The 12,721-nt window shown below is 36.3% G+C and overlaps 1 protein-coding gene across 3 annotated transcripts in view; it reads left to right on the forward strand.

The window, feature by feature from the left end:
* The first annotated feature begins 1,296 nt into the window (after window positions 1-1,296).
* The window catches only part of sec14l7 (SEC14-like lipid binding 7), a 76,781-nt gene continuing 65,356 nt past the window's right edge, over window positions 1,297-12,721 (forward strand). For 2 of the 3 annotated variants that reach the window (XR_007451747.1, XM_049604481.1), the window contains exons 1-4: window positions 1,297-1,422; window positions 4,055-4,130; window positions 10,413-10,456; window positions 10,555-10,617. Coding sequence is in view for 2 of the 3 variants with exons in the window: in XM_049604481.1 (XP_049460438.1) it covers window positions 1,369-1,422; window positions 4,055-4,130; window positions 10,413-10,456; window positions 10,555-10,617 (237 nt within the window). In the remaining variant the exon portion in view is untranslated. Of the gene's footprint in view, window positions 1,423-1,593; window positions 1,651-4,054; window positions 4,131-10,412; window positions 10,457-10,554; window positions 10,618-12,721 lie in introns of all 3 variants that reach the window. The other variant, XM_049604482.1, reaches the window with a different exon arrangement.

A 12,721-nucleotide genomic window follows, 5' to 3' on the forward strand; every position in this document is an offset into this window, starting at 1 on the left:
GAAGACGAGTTTCACGTGATTCACAATGGGTAGATGCAAGTTTTGGATGGATGGCTTGACAATACCGTATATAAATACTGGTTGGCCAAGGATTCCCAATTCACACACAGAGCTAGATTCAAGCTTTGTGTGAAATCGTTTGACATCGCCAACATGGAGGAGAAACGATTCTGAGCCACGTGAAAGGAAAAAACACCGACGTCTTGTTACTGCATCGCTTGCACCCAGAGTCCCAACCTTTTTGCCTCAGCCCAGACATTGAACTTACCTGAGCTTTTATTTGCATGCCATTATGGTACTTGGCTACAATCGCCTACTAAGAATAATTAAATATGATGTGAAATATGACACACTGATATATTTACTCAGATGTCGCATATTCTGGAAATTAGGGTATGGAAAAGTATGGAATTTTGAAATTCCAAATGTGTAGGAACCCTGGACTTCGCCCGAAATGTTTTTTGAAGTACAGTTTCAAAGCTTTTCTGTATTTATTTTTCCTTTTAGGTCTCAGCTAAACTTAAAAGTCACTTTTGCCGTGCGTGTCAAGATTTTAACCCTTTCAGGCCAGTTTGAACACGTCTGGGTGCTGCTGTTTGTTGGGGTGGCAAGAACACAAACGGGGGGTTGGGACACAAAAATCATTTCGCGGTGGATCATGTTGGTGCTTATTACAGGGCTACATGGGCCAGTGATCCCCACCAAAGGGGGTTTGGATGGCATGATCCGACTCCCACCCCCAGCCCCCCTCTCACCCCCCTCCCATTGACTCCCATTGTAAAAAACACCAAAAATTACACATTTTGATCCCTCTGCCATTGAAGCTAAAAAACAGTATTTCTCTGTTGTCAGTTTCTCCAAACTGAGGGCGTGCTGACTGACATCTACTGTATGTACTAAACTCTATGGTAAGTGCTTCATGTAACCCCACTTCAAAACATCCGAACTGTCCCTTTAAGTGAATGTTTTGACAGTTTGTGATGTCAACATAACTGTAACTTTAGCCGCTGTAAGATTTGAGATTTCGGAGTTCGCTTTGAAGTTTAACTACTCTAGCTCTTGTATAAAAGATAAAGTCATGCAGATACTTTTATTTATTTTTTATTTTTGCTTTTATTTTCTGCCCTGTGGTGTTTTCTCTACTTTTCTTCGACAGCTGCTTCTTTTCTGGCAAACACCCTTCACAGGGTGACAGTGTCGCAACAACAAGCTTCAACTGAAGGATGAAAGTCCACCTGCATATGCGTGTGTTTGTGTGTGTGTGTTGTGTGTGTGTAGGAGGCGTGGTGTTTACTCGTCGACCTGCAGGTTCCCTCCAGCGCTCACTTCATTCACAGCCTCTGTCAGAGCGACACAGCAGCAGCAGACATGAGCGGACGAGTGGGAGACCTGAGCCCAAAACAGGCTGAGATATTAACTGAGGTAAAGACATTTCAAATCAATATGGTCTCAATGATTTCACTGAGTGTATTGATCATCTCTAACCCCGCCCTGTGTGTTTTGTCCTCTGTTGTCTCTGCTGTGTTTGTTGTGGTTTCACTCACAGTGGTCCTATGGTAACTGCAACTGTCTGCTGTGTGTTTATACTCACAGTGATCTTACTCTCTGCTCCTCTGTGGTGCGTTCACTGCACTTAGATACACTTCTGAGGTACTTGGACTTTACTTGAGTATTTTTATTTTATTTTAAGTTGTACTTCACGGCATCTCAGGAGGAAATATTGAACTCGGTAACCATCTGCTCTACTTATTCATCAGCTACAGTTGGGTACCTTACAGATTCAAATTTAACATCAACCCTCTGAGACCCGTCAGGCCGACATTCCTGTCTCTAAGAGTCTGTAGTGGGCTGAGTTTACAGCCAGAGTGATGATATCATGAAACTAGAAGACCTTAGGAATTAAATGGCACCATGGTCAAATGGTCATATATTCTAATCCTCACTTCCTGTGGGCTACAGCAACACTAAACCCCTGAGCTTGCCTTAGAAGGACTAAATGCACAAAGCTGCTATTTTGAAATATCCCATGGAGAGAGACTCTCACTGCAGCCTGTTCTATTTTGTTGTGAAAATGTGGGCGTGCAGCCTCGTTCTGTGGACGATAAACCAGGTGCAGACTTCCATCTGTGTCACCGCTGATGAGGAAATACAGCGAGTGCTGGACGGAGCAGTGAGTGACAACAGCCCCGCCCACATTTAAGAGGACTGTCTGAACACACCGAGGGTCTAGGTACCATGTCTGAAGGCTTACATCAGACATGCCCTCTAACGTTGGCATGATATGCAGATGGTTGCTGTTATAGTTTAATGGCGTCCCACGGCGTCAGGGAGAAACACAACGGGACAAGGACGAAAGTTAAGGTGGCGAAAGTCAGACATACTGCTCAATAAATGTTGATTAAGAGAAGTCTGACAATATGGAAGATAAAAGTCCTCAGCGTGTCTGTTTATTAAAATCATCTCATCTTTCAGATTAAAACAATAATCTAAAAAGTAACTAAACACTAAAAAGTGTTCAATTTTTTTTAAAATAACGTGTTTTATTATTTTGCTTTGTTTTTTAAGGTAAAATCTGAACCTGAAAAGCAGCTTACTGTCGCTGTTTTATAAGCAGAGTAACTGGATAAAAAATAAAATGTTTTATAGTACAGTGCTGAGGTAATAATGTGACGTAATAAGAAACAGTGTGAGTAATAATATAAATAAACACTCTGAACAGGGTCGTTTTATGTATCAGATACTTAAGTACTTTGTGTTAAGTGATACTTTTAATGTTGGTGTATTAGCACTGTTACTGAAGTTCAGGGGAAATATGACTCAAATATTCCTATAGAGTCTTATATTACAGTTACATTCCACCCCTGAGTATATACTACGGGAACTGTGAGTGCACACAGACAGAACTAACTAAGTACATTTACTCAAGTATTGTACTTAACTTGAGTATGTTCTTTATATGCCACTTATTAATAACACCCCACTTTATTCCAGACAGAAATACTTTTTACTGCACTACATTCATACGAAAGCTTTAGTTACTTTACTTTTATTGTAAATTACATACAGCTGAGATAACGACAGAAAATTAATTGTCTGCTATTTTTGATAAACATTAGAGTGTTTTTTATAATTTTTTAAAAATCATTTTGAGTTTTTGGGTCATTTATTGTTTTGTAGTAGCAGTTTACAGCGCAGGACTTTTACTTGTAACAGAATTTTAACAGTGTAGTATTAGTATATAGTACATATACATAATTTTTTAATTTTTAGTTATATATATTTATTTAATATTTTATTTTTTTTAATATATTATGAATATTATAGGATTACACTAATGTTCGCTCAGGGTGCTTCACTAATTGTTAGATGGTTTGATCTATGAAATGTCCTGATACAATGTCATGAAATTCCTCATTTTATCCAAAATCTAAATATATTTAATTTACTGTAAGGAAAGCAGCACCTCCTCACAGCTAACAGACAGGAACTGGGGAAATATTGTTTAAAAATGACTTTTAGTCTCAGTTTACGAATTATTAGAATAGTCGCTGATCATTTTTCTGTCAGTCCACTAATCAATTAACCTTCAAGAGACAGTTGAACATTTTTGGAAATATATTTATTCACTTTCTCAATGAGATTCAGTTACATTAAAATACCGCTCTAATGTCTGTATGCTAAAAAGCATAAAGCAGCCGGTTGGCTTAGCTTAGCATAAAGACTGGAAACGGGTGCAAACAGCTAGCCTGGCTCTGTAACATGTAAACGTATTAGGTTTTTGTTTTTATTCTTCGGTCCTTGTACAAATTAAATAAACAAGTTATAACATGCTTCAGAGTTAAAGAGCCAGGGTAACAGTCTGTTTCCAGTCTTTATGCTAAGCTAAGCTAACTGGCTCCAGCTTCATTTTTACCGTACAAACATCAGAGTGGTGTCAATCTTTTCTTCTAACTCCCAGCAAGAAAGCAAATAAGTGTATTTCTGAAAATGTGGAACCTTTCCTGCATGTCGATGTGTGACTGATGTTCTCCTCCTTCTGGTTCTCTGCCTCCAGTTTCGGGGGAGGATCCAGGACATCCTCCCCAACCTGCCTGCACAGCACGACCACTACCTCCTCCGCTGGCTCCGAGGTGAGACCTGCACACACTGCATTTACACAGTGTTCAGCATGTGTGTGTCTGTGTGTGTGTACGATGCTGGCAAAACAAGCGTCATGTCATCAAAATATTAAATTCAATAGAACTTTATTTATCCTGAAGGAAACTGTGCCGGCGGACACTTCAAATTACAGTAATGTTAAGTACAATAAGCACAATTTAAGTTACTAAAAATGAACTAAAATGGTGGAAAAAAGCACAAAAACACAACATTACACTTTACTCTTCCTCTAAAATAGGATTTCTAATGATGTACAAATGTTCAGGCTGTTTTCGCAAGTTTTTTAATTTGTTTTCTTACTAAATTCCCTCAAAATATGACGCACTCTGTTCCCCTCAAGCGTCAGTTTTGGATGCAATTTACACTCGTTACTTGTATTGTGGTTTTTCAAAATAAACTTCTGCTTTCACGGGCAGATTTACAGTGTATGTAAAAGACTTCGTTTTAGATATACTTCCTTACATTTCGGCAACAGAAGCACGTTGTTAGGTTTAGAAAAACAGGCTGCTCTAATGCACTGTTTGTATGATTTCCTACGAAAGTAATGCACCAAAAGTTCGTACGTATCCCATATATGACCAGTATGCTGATGGCAGTAGTCAAGGAAACAGTCTCGAGCACTTGTAGGGAGGCAGGTTAAAAAAACGGACTTTCACCCGTGACTTTCCTCTGGAGTCGCATGTTCAGATCCCTGTGAGCTATGAGTCATTTTAAGGTGCGTCCTCACAATGTTCTCTTCCTAAACGTAGCCGCAGTAACTTTTATTGCCTAAACCTAACCTCTGTAACTTTACATTAATTAAGTAACTGTACGTGAAGGTCATAACATCATCCATAGGGCACTAATTTGTAGGATATCATCGGAACAGTTGTACGAGGATGGGCTGAGAAAAAACATCATGGTTTGGCTTAAATTAATACGTTTGTTATGAACAGAATTTAAAGTCATGGCATTTGTGACATATGTTGCTAGCATAGCATGCTACACATACGAGCACACTGCGTTGTTTTTAAAATAGCGGGCTCCTGGGTGAAAGTTCGGACTTTGTTTGACCTGTCCAACTCCCTCAATCTCACCCTATGTAGACTTTCTTGCTCTTTATACAGCCGCAGTTCCCAGAGCACCGCCACTAGAGGGTGTCTCTGTGCGTCGGTATCTGATGCCGAGGGGCCGCTTCGAGTTTGGAGTGAGATCAAGTTGTAAAAACACGTAAAATTATGAAATATAACATGTTGTTAAAGCTTAAACCAGAGATTCCTAACTCTTTTTTTTTGGCTTGTCATCTCTTACATGAAATCAGTAGCCCTTTTTATACAGAGATGGCGCTACAGAGCCGCTATGACGTCCCTTCTTTTTACTGGCTTTGCATTTTTACCCAGACCCAAACAATGGCGGCATCACATCGCTCCAGTGTGTGATGGTAAACAGCGTGCTGACGTTGACGTTATGTAGTCGAAAGAGGCGTGACATGTAACACAACAGCGTCGGCCTCTAGTGTGACATATGACAGACGTGCCTGCAGCGCTTTATAAACAATAACGATCGCATTAATGTGTCAATAACAATCATTTAGCGTCCCTGTTACATGGCGGCTGATCTCGTCCTCTGCTCGGAGGGTAAGGAGCTCCTGGACATCATTGTTTTCACAGTCTGTGGACATTTTCGGCCGCTGTCCTTCCTCTTTGAGTTAGCTGCTAACTGCTAACAGCTACTTTTAAACCTCTCGCTGTGGATCATACACATAATACATCGTTAAAACGTCTCAGCTGTCCTCCGACCCTGTGATTGTAACTTATATTCAGACCGGCGAGGTGGCATAACGGTGCGAAATTCCTGCTTTGACCAAGCGGTGTAAAACAGGCTAGTGTCTAGTTTTGTCTCATTGTCACGTCTTAGTTGTGTCTGAGTTGTTTAAATAACAGTTCAAGACCCCAAAACACTAAATGATTCAGTATTTCACCAAAAAATGAAGGATGAGAGAAAACTGAGACCAGATTTGTGTGTCTTTGTGTGTCTGGACTAAACTAGCTCACTGTTTATAAAGTAGTCCAAACTAGCTCCACCTTTTTGTGTCTGAATTTTTTTCAAATGAAACAAGAAAAAAACAATAAATCTTTGGTTTAATGTTTAAAACCATAAATATATAATCTGATACACACTTACATTTGTTTTAAAGAGAAGCAAACTTTAAAAGAAAAAATACTGAGTTGTGTAGAGTCAGATCAGATCTCTGACAGGCGTCGATACCGAAGCCTCCAGCTCTGGTATTTCCTCTCACACTGAAACTGTCTCTGGTGTCCAGAGTAACGACATGGGAACAGGTTTGAAGGAGCAGAGAGTGAGCGTAGCCTCAGGCCGTCTCCCTCACAGGCAGCTCAAACATGTTGAATTATCATAAGCCAAGAAGCAGCCGGGGTTTTGTTTGGGTCTCAGTCGGGTCGAGTGTTACTGTGAGGTTAAATACAGGCAGCGCAGGGAGAAGTTCTCACATCCTTACATTAAGTAAAAGTACTGACAGCACAAAGTAAAAATACTCCATTACATGTAACAGTCCTGGGTTACATCACTGCAGGTCTGATGAAACTGAGCCTTTAAATGTTTAAATGATCATAATTAGCATTTGTAAAGAGGGAACAGGCGTGTCAGTCAGTTCTCTATGAAACCAGTCTCAGTGGTTCAGATGGTGCTGATAGGCTCTGCAGTTTGAACCAACAGTGAAGTCTATTGGTTGTAACTGGTGAACCAATCACAGCTGGCATCAGGCGAGAGGCGGAGTCACCCTGGATATTTGTTTTCTTTTAACTTTAATTGAAAAACACTGCAGACAAGAAGTCAACATAACAGCAGAGAGACAAAATTATGAATTAAAATAAAATAAAATTAAAAAAATCAGTAAATCAAATATAAATAAAGAAATATTTATTATCTAATATAAAAATAATGCTAACAATAATAATAATTATTTTTTTATTATTATTACTATTTTAAAAATAAAATTTTAATAGATATTTTTTGCAATAAATTCTAATTTATACTGAAAAATTACAAAAATAAAATCACGTTATGTTTAATAGTTCACCGTACAGTTTGACAGTTTTATTACTTTTTTTAAAAGTGTATATAAGTTTGAAAGTCTTAATATATTCTTTAAACTCACATCAGAAGTACTAAATGGTTAAAGACAGACAGCTTTCATTTAAAATAAAATGATAAAAAATGAACCTCAATTTTTTTAATATCTTTCTTAAAAATCTAATCTTTTACAATGTGCAAATGGGCCCTTTATTTTGAAACTGTAGCACAAATGGACAAAGAGGATCTTTATAAAACATATTTCTTTACTGTTTTCCATGATCAGCTAATCTGAATGCAAACAGAGAAACAAGAACATGAATAAAAATAAATTGACAAATTAATAAAAATAAAGAGCAGAATGATGGTTATTTGAAAAATGGAATAACCCTTTGAAACCGGAGCAGATTGGCTTGATTTCTTTTAAAACATAGAAAAATGGGCAATGAGCAACGAAAGAAGAAATGACCCAAAAAATGCAAGAAATTAATAAAAAGAGAAAATTAAAAGCAAGAAAATTATTTTAAAAATAGAATTAAAAACAGTGCTTAAAAGTATAATTAGTATGTACCAAGTAATTATAAATATAGTTTTCCCAGCTTTTTTCTTTGTTCTTGTTGTTTTTTTTATTTATTTATTTATTTTAATTTTATCTTTTTTTTTTTTTTTTTTTGCAATTTGTGGGACATTTCTTACCAAGTTGCTCATTGCCTTTTTTATTGTGTTCTTAAAGGAAATCGCATCAACAGTTCAGGGTTCAAAGGTTTTAATACTTGTGAAAGGCGTCTGTAAGCAGCACAAGAAAAGTGATGTCGCTCCGTATAGTTTTTCACTTTTATTACTTTTTTTTTTTTTTTCAGTGTTAGACAACAACAGAGTCTGAAAATATTCTTTAAATTCACATAAAAATCCAGTGAAATTTTGGGTTTATGCAAGTGATATTTACCATATATAATCCGTAAATTTACCAAGAATTTAGTGTTTTATTTTTCACGTTCTAAATGTTTAAAGACATTTTCACACCAGTTTTTATATTATGATCATTTTTACACAAAAAATAATCTCATTTGAGTCCAAAAAGTAACTGAATGAATACAAAGGTAAAATAAATGCGTGAAAGATTCTGGTTTATCGTTGCAAAAATGACATTTGTTCTCAGTAGCTAAGAATTCAGAGAAATATAGATGTGTTGCTGTATGTTTATTGTGAGAAGTTTTGATGTGTAGGTCTTTTTTTATCTAAGCTAACCGTCTTCATATTTCATATCTTTCTTCATATCCAACAGACCGACATGAGGGAGGTTTCAGTCGTCTGATTAAACTCTTGGCGAGAAAGTGAATGAGCCTTTTTTCCCACAACTTTGATTTAAAACATTTTCACACTTTTCCAGCTATTCCTGCTACTTCACCTTCTTCTTACACATTTAGTCAGCGTTGCAGAGTAGCGTCAGCTTTTCAGATAACCTTCAAAAATTCAACATTATCAGTGTCACTCAATGATTCAAAGACATTCATACTAATGTGACCCTTTTTCAGCTTTTTTTAACTATTCATATCACTTCACCTTGTTCTTGTAGCGTCAGCTTTTCAAACACCCTTACACTTCATTCATACATTAGTGGTATTACTCAGTGTTAGAAGCTAGCATTGCAGCGTAGCGTCAGCTTTTCAGCAACCTATCAAATATTCTACATTGTGAGTATCATTCAACTTTTCAATTACATTCAACTGTTGACATTTTTCCAACTATTCCTGCTACTTCACCTTCTTCTTACACACTTCAGCCAGCATTGCAGTGTAGCGTCAGCTATTCTGCATTCACCCGCAGTTTCTTCAGAAATTGCGTTCTCTAGTTCAAGAGTTTCATGGTTGATTAAATGTCCGTCTGTCTCTGGTTAATCAGTAATTAATTTCCTATAATGTTCCTCTCTGTGACCCCGTCACCCAGTGGCCATGAGACATATGTCCTCGGCTCAGTGGTCTCATCCTGCAGTCAGTGTTTGTTTTACCAGAACAAAATTCACCCTCAGTGAAGCTGCAGCGAGTTAACTGGATGCACCGCTCCTTTAGATCTAAACAGCTTCTTTGACAAACTGAAGTTGATAAATTAAAACTGGTTTTAAAGGTTCGTTTATGCAAAAACTAACCTCGAATATGAACAAACTATTAGAAGTATCATTTATGTTGTCCAGAGTTTCTGTTCGTCCCTGTTTGTGGACGTGAGGACATTGTGTCTGTTTCCATAGGGCAGAGAGGCTCAGATCGATCGGGGACGACTCTGTGACCAAAGATCAATATTTGCATTAGCTGATGACCTCCAACAGTTTTCCTGCTTCCACTGAAAAACAGGCAAACTGTATTTAACTGTGTCAAGTTTTCTATTGTGTGATTATCAGATAATGTTCGACTGGAGCCGGTCCAGCGTTTATAGATCAGTGATCATCAGCAGAGGAAAAATAAAAGCCTGAAGCGTTGATACAAGGCAGGATGGATCCATGCTTCCATCTGAATGTGGTTTTTCCAATCTTCTATTGTCCAGTTTTGGTGAGAAAACCCGTGTGAATTGTAGCCTCAGTTTCCTGTTGTTAGCTGACAGGAGTGGCACCTGGTGTGGTCTTCTGCTGCTGTAGCCCATCTGCTTCAAGGTTGGACAAGGTGTTGTTGCTTCAGAGATGCTCTTCTGCACACCTTGGTTGGAACCAGTGCTTATTTGACTTCCTGTTGCCTTTCTATCATCTTGAACCAGTCTGGCCATTCTCCTCTGACCTCTGGCATCAACAAGGCATTTTGGCTCACTGGATATTTTCTCTTTTTGGGACCATCCTCTGTAAACCCTAGAGATGGTTGTGCTGAAAATCCCAGTAAATACTCAGACCAGCCCGTCTGGCACCAACAACCATGCCACGTTCAAAGTCACTTCAATCACCTTTCTTCATCATTCTGATGCTCCGTTTGAACTTCAGCAGCTCGTCTTCACCACGTCTGCATGACTAAATGTTAATGAGCTGCTGCCACGTGATTGGCTGATTAGATATTTGCGTTAACGAGCAATTGAACAGGTGTACCTAATAAAATAGAGTATAAGTATACGTGGAATATATATTTGAAGTGCAATGGAAAGAAACTACGTGCAGTATAAATACTTAAGTAAATGTACTCATCAGTATCTTTCTCTTTTTGCAGCTCGCAGCTTCAACGTTCAGAAAGCTGAAACTATGATCAGAAAGGTGAGCGCTTCTTTTATTGATTACTGATTATTTCTCTTGTACGGCTACAGGATGTGGACAACTAACATGTTTCTGTCTGTCTGTCTGTCTGTCTGCAGCATCTGGAGTTCAGGAAGAAGATGAACATTGACTCCATCATATCTGACTGGAAACCTCCAGAGGTACAAACACTAGTTGAGTCGAGTTTAATCTACAGCAATGCATCATGGTCTATAACGTGGCTGTCTTGTGAGAGCCATAAATCTCCGAGGGTCATGACCTTCATCAGAGGTCGCCAAAGCGTCACAGTGGGGCCACAAGGCTCTCTTGATCTGAATGGGTTTAAGAAAACTTTTTTTAAAATATACAGTCAGACAGATCTCTAAATGAAATTATTATTATTTTTTTAAGTTAAGAAATCTGACAGCATGAGGGCACAGTGAAGTAAGAAGTAAGTTTGTAAAACTGTTAAAAATTCAAATAATAAAAAACATAATTCAGACAGAAAATTACGGAAGCGTATTGCATTCACTTGACAAATTAAAAAAACTGATTTATTGAGTAATTTTACTGTTTTTCTGAGTATTTTCTTTATTTTTCTGTTTAATTTTTTCTGTTTTTCAGAGTAACTTTTTTATTTTTATGTTTTTCGGTGTAATTTTTTTCTGTTTTTCTGAGTAATTTTTTTATTTTTATGTTTTTCAGTGTAATTTTGTATCTTTCTGTTTTTTGGTGTAATTTTTCTGTTTTTCTGAGTAATTTTTTTCTGTTTTTTGGAGTAATTTTTTTATTTTTCTGTTTTTTCAGAGTAATTTTTTTCTGTTTTTTGGAGTAACTTTTTTATTTTTCTGTTTTTCGGAGTAAATTTTTTATTTTTCTGTTTTTTGGTGTAATTCTTTCTGTTTTTCTGAGGAATTTTTTATTTTTCTGTTTTTCTGAGGAATTTTTTTATTTTTCTGTTTATCGGTGTAATTCTTTCTTTCTGGGTAATTTTTTCTTTTTTGTTTTTCAGAGTAATTTTTTTCTGTTTTTCAGTGTATTTTCTTTATTTTTCTGTTTAATTTTTTCTGTTTTTCAGAGTAACTTTTTTATTTTTATGTTTTTCGGTGTAATTTTTTTCTGTTTTTTCAGAGTAATTTTTTTCTGTTTTTTGGAGTAACTTTTTTATTTTTCTGTTTTTCTGAGTAATTTTTTTATTTTTATGTTTTTCAGTGTAATTTTGTATCTTTCTGTTTTTTGGTGTAATTTTTCTGTTTTTCTGAGTAATTTTTTTCTGTTTTTTGGTGTAATTCTTTCTGTTTTTCTGAGGAATTTTTTATTTTTCTGTTTTTCTGAGGAATTTTTTTATTTTTCTGTTTATCGGTGTAATTCTTTCTTTCTGGGTAATTTTTTCTTTTTTGTTTTTCAGAGTAATTTTTTTCTGTTTTTCAGTGTATTTTCTTTATTTTTCTGTTTAATTTTTTCTGTTTTTCAGAGTAACTTTTTTATTTTTATGTTTTTCGGTGTAATTTTTTTCTGTTTTTCTGAGTAATTTTTTTATTTTTATGTTTTTCAGTGTAATTTTGTATCTTTCTGTTTTTTGGTGTAATTTTTCTGTTTTTCAGAGTAATTTTTTTCTGTTTTTTGGAGTAACTTTTTTATTTTTCTGTGTTTCTGAGTAATTTTTTTATTTTTCTGTTTATCGGTGTAATTCTTTCTTTCTGGGTAATTTTTTCTTTTTTGTTTTTCAGAGTAATTTTTTTCTGTTTTTCAGTGTATTTTTTTTTATTTTTTCTGTTTTTCTGAGTTAAGAGAGCAATAGAACAACAGACGCTTTCATTCCTTTCTTGAGAGCTTGATATAATTGAAGCAACCATGACCTGCTTGTTTAGTTTAATCCAGTTTTACTTTGTTTTGGGTTTGACACACTGGGAGACACTCTTGTCTTTAAGTCATACAGATGGTGTTATCATTAGTTTGTCGACTTTACGCAGGCACCTTAAGACTTTGCGGTTATCCAGATGAAAAGCCCATTCACATCTGCTGGACATTGCAGTGTTTCTCCAGAATCAGTTGGACACATATGGCAAGCTCTCTCAAGAAAGGAATGAAAGAAATACTCCGAAACACAGAAAAAATTACTCAATAAAAGATTTTTTTATTTGTCAAGTGAATGCAATACACTTCCGTAGAAAATCAAATAAAAAGTGCCAAAAAAAATATTATGAAAATTGATTTTTGATGTGATTTTCAAATCAAATTTATTTATAAAGCACGTTTAAAAACAAGCAGAGTAGAGTAAAATAA

The sequence above is a fragment of the Epinephelus fuscoguttatus genome, linkage group LG18 (assembly GCF_011397635.1).
Source record: "Epinephelus fuscoguttatus linkage group LG18, E.fuscoguttatus.final_Chr_v1".
Classification (NCBI taxonomy): domain Eukaryota; kingdom Metazoa; phylum Chordata; class Actinopteri; order Perciformes; family Serranidae; genus Epinephelus; species Epinephelus fuscoguttatus.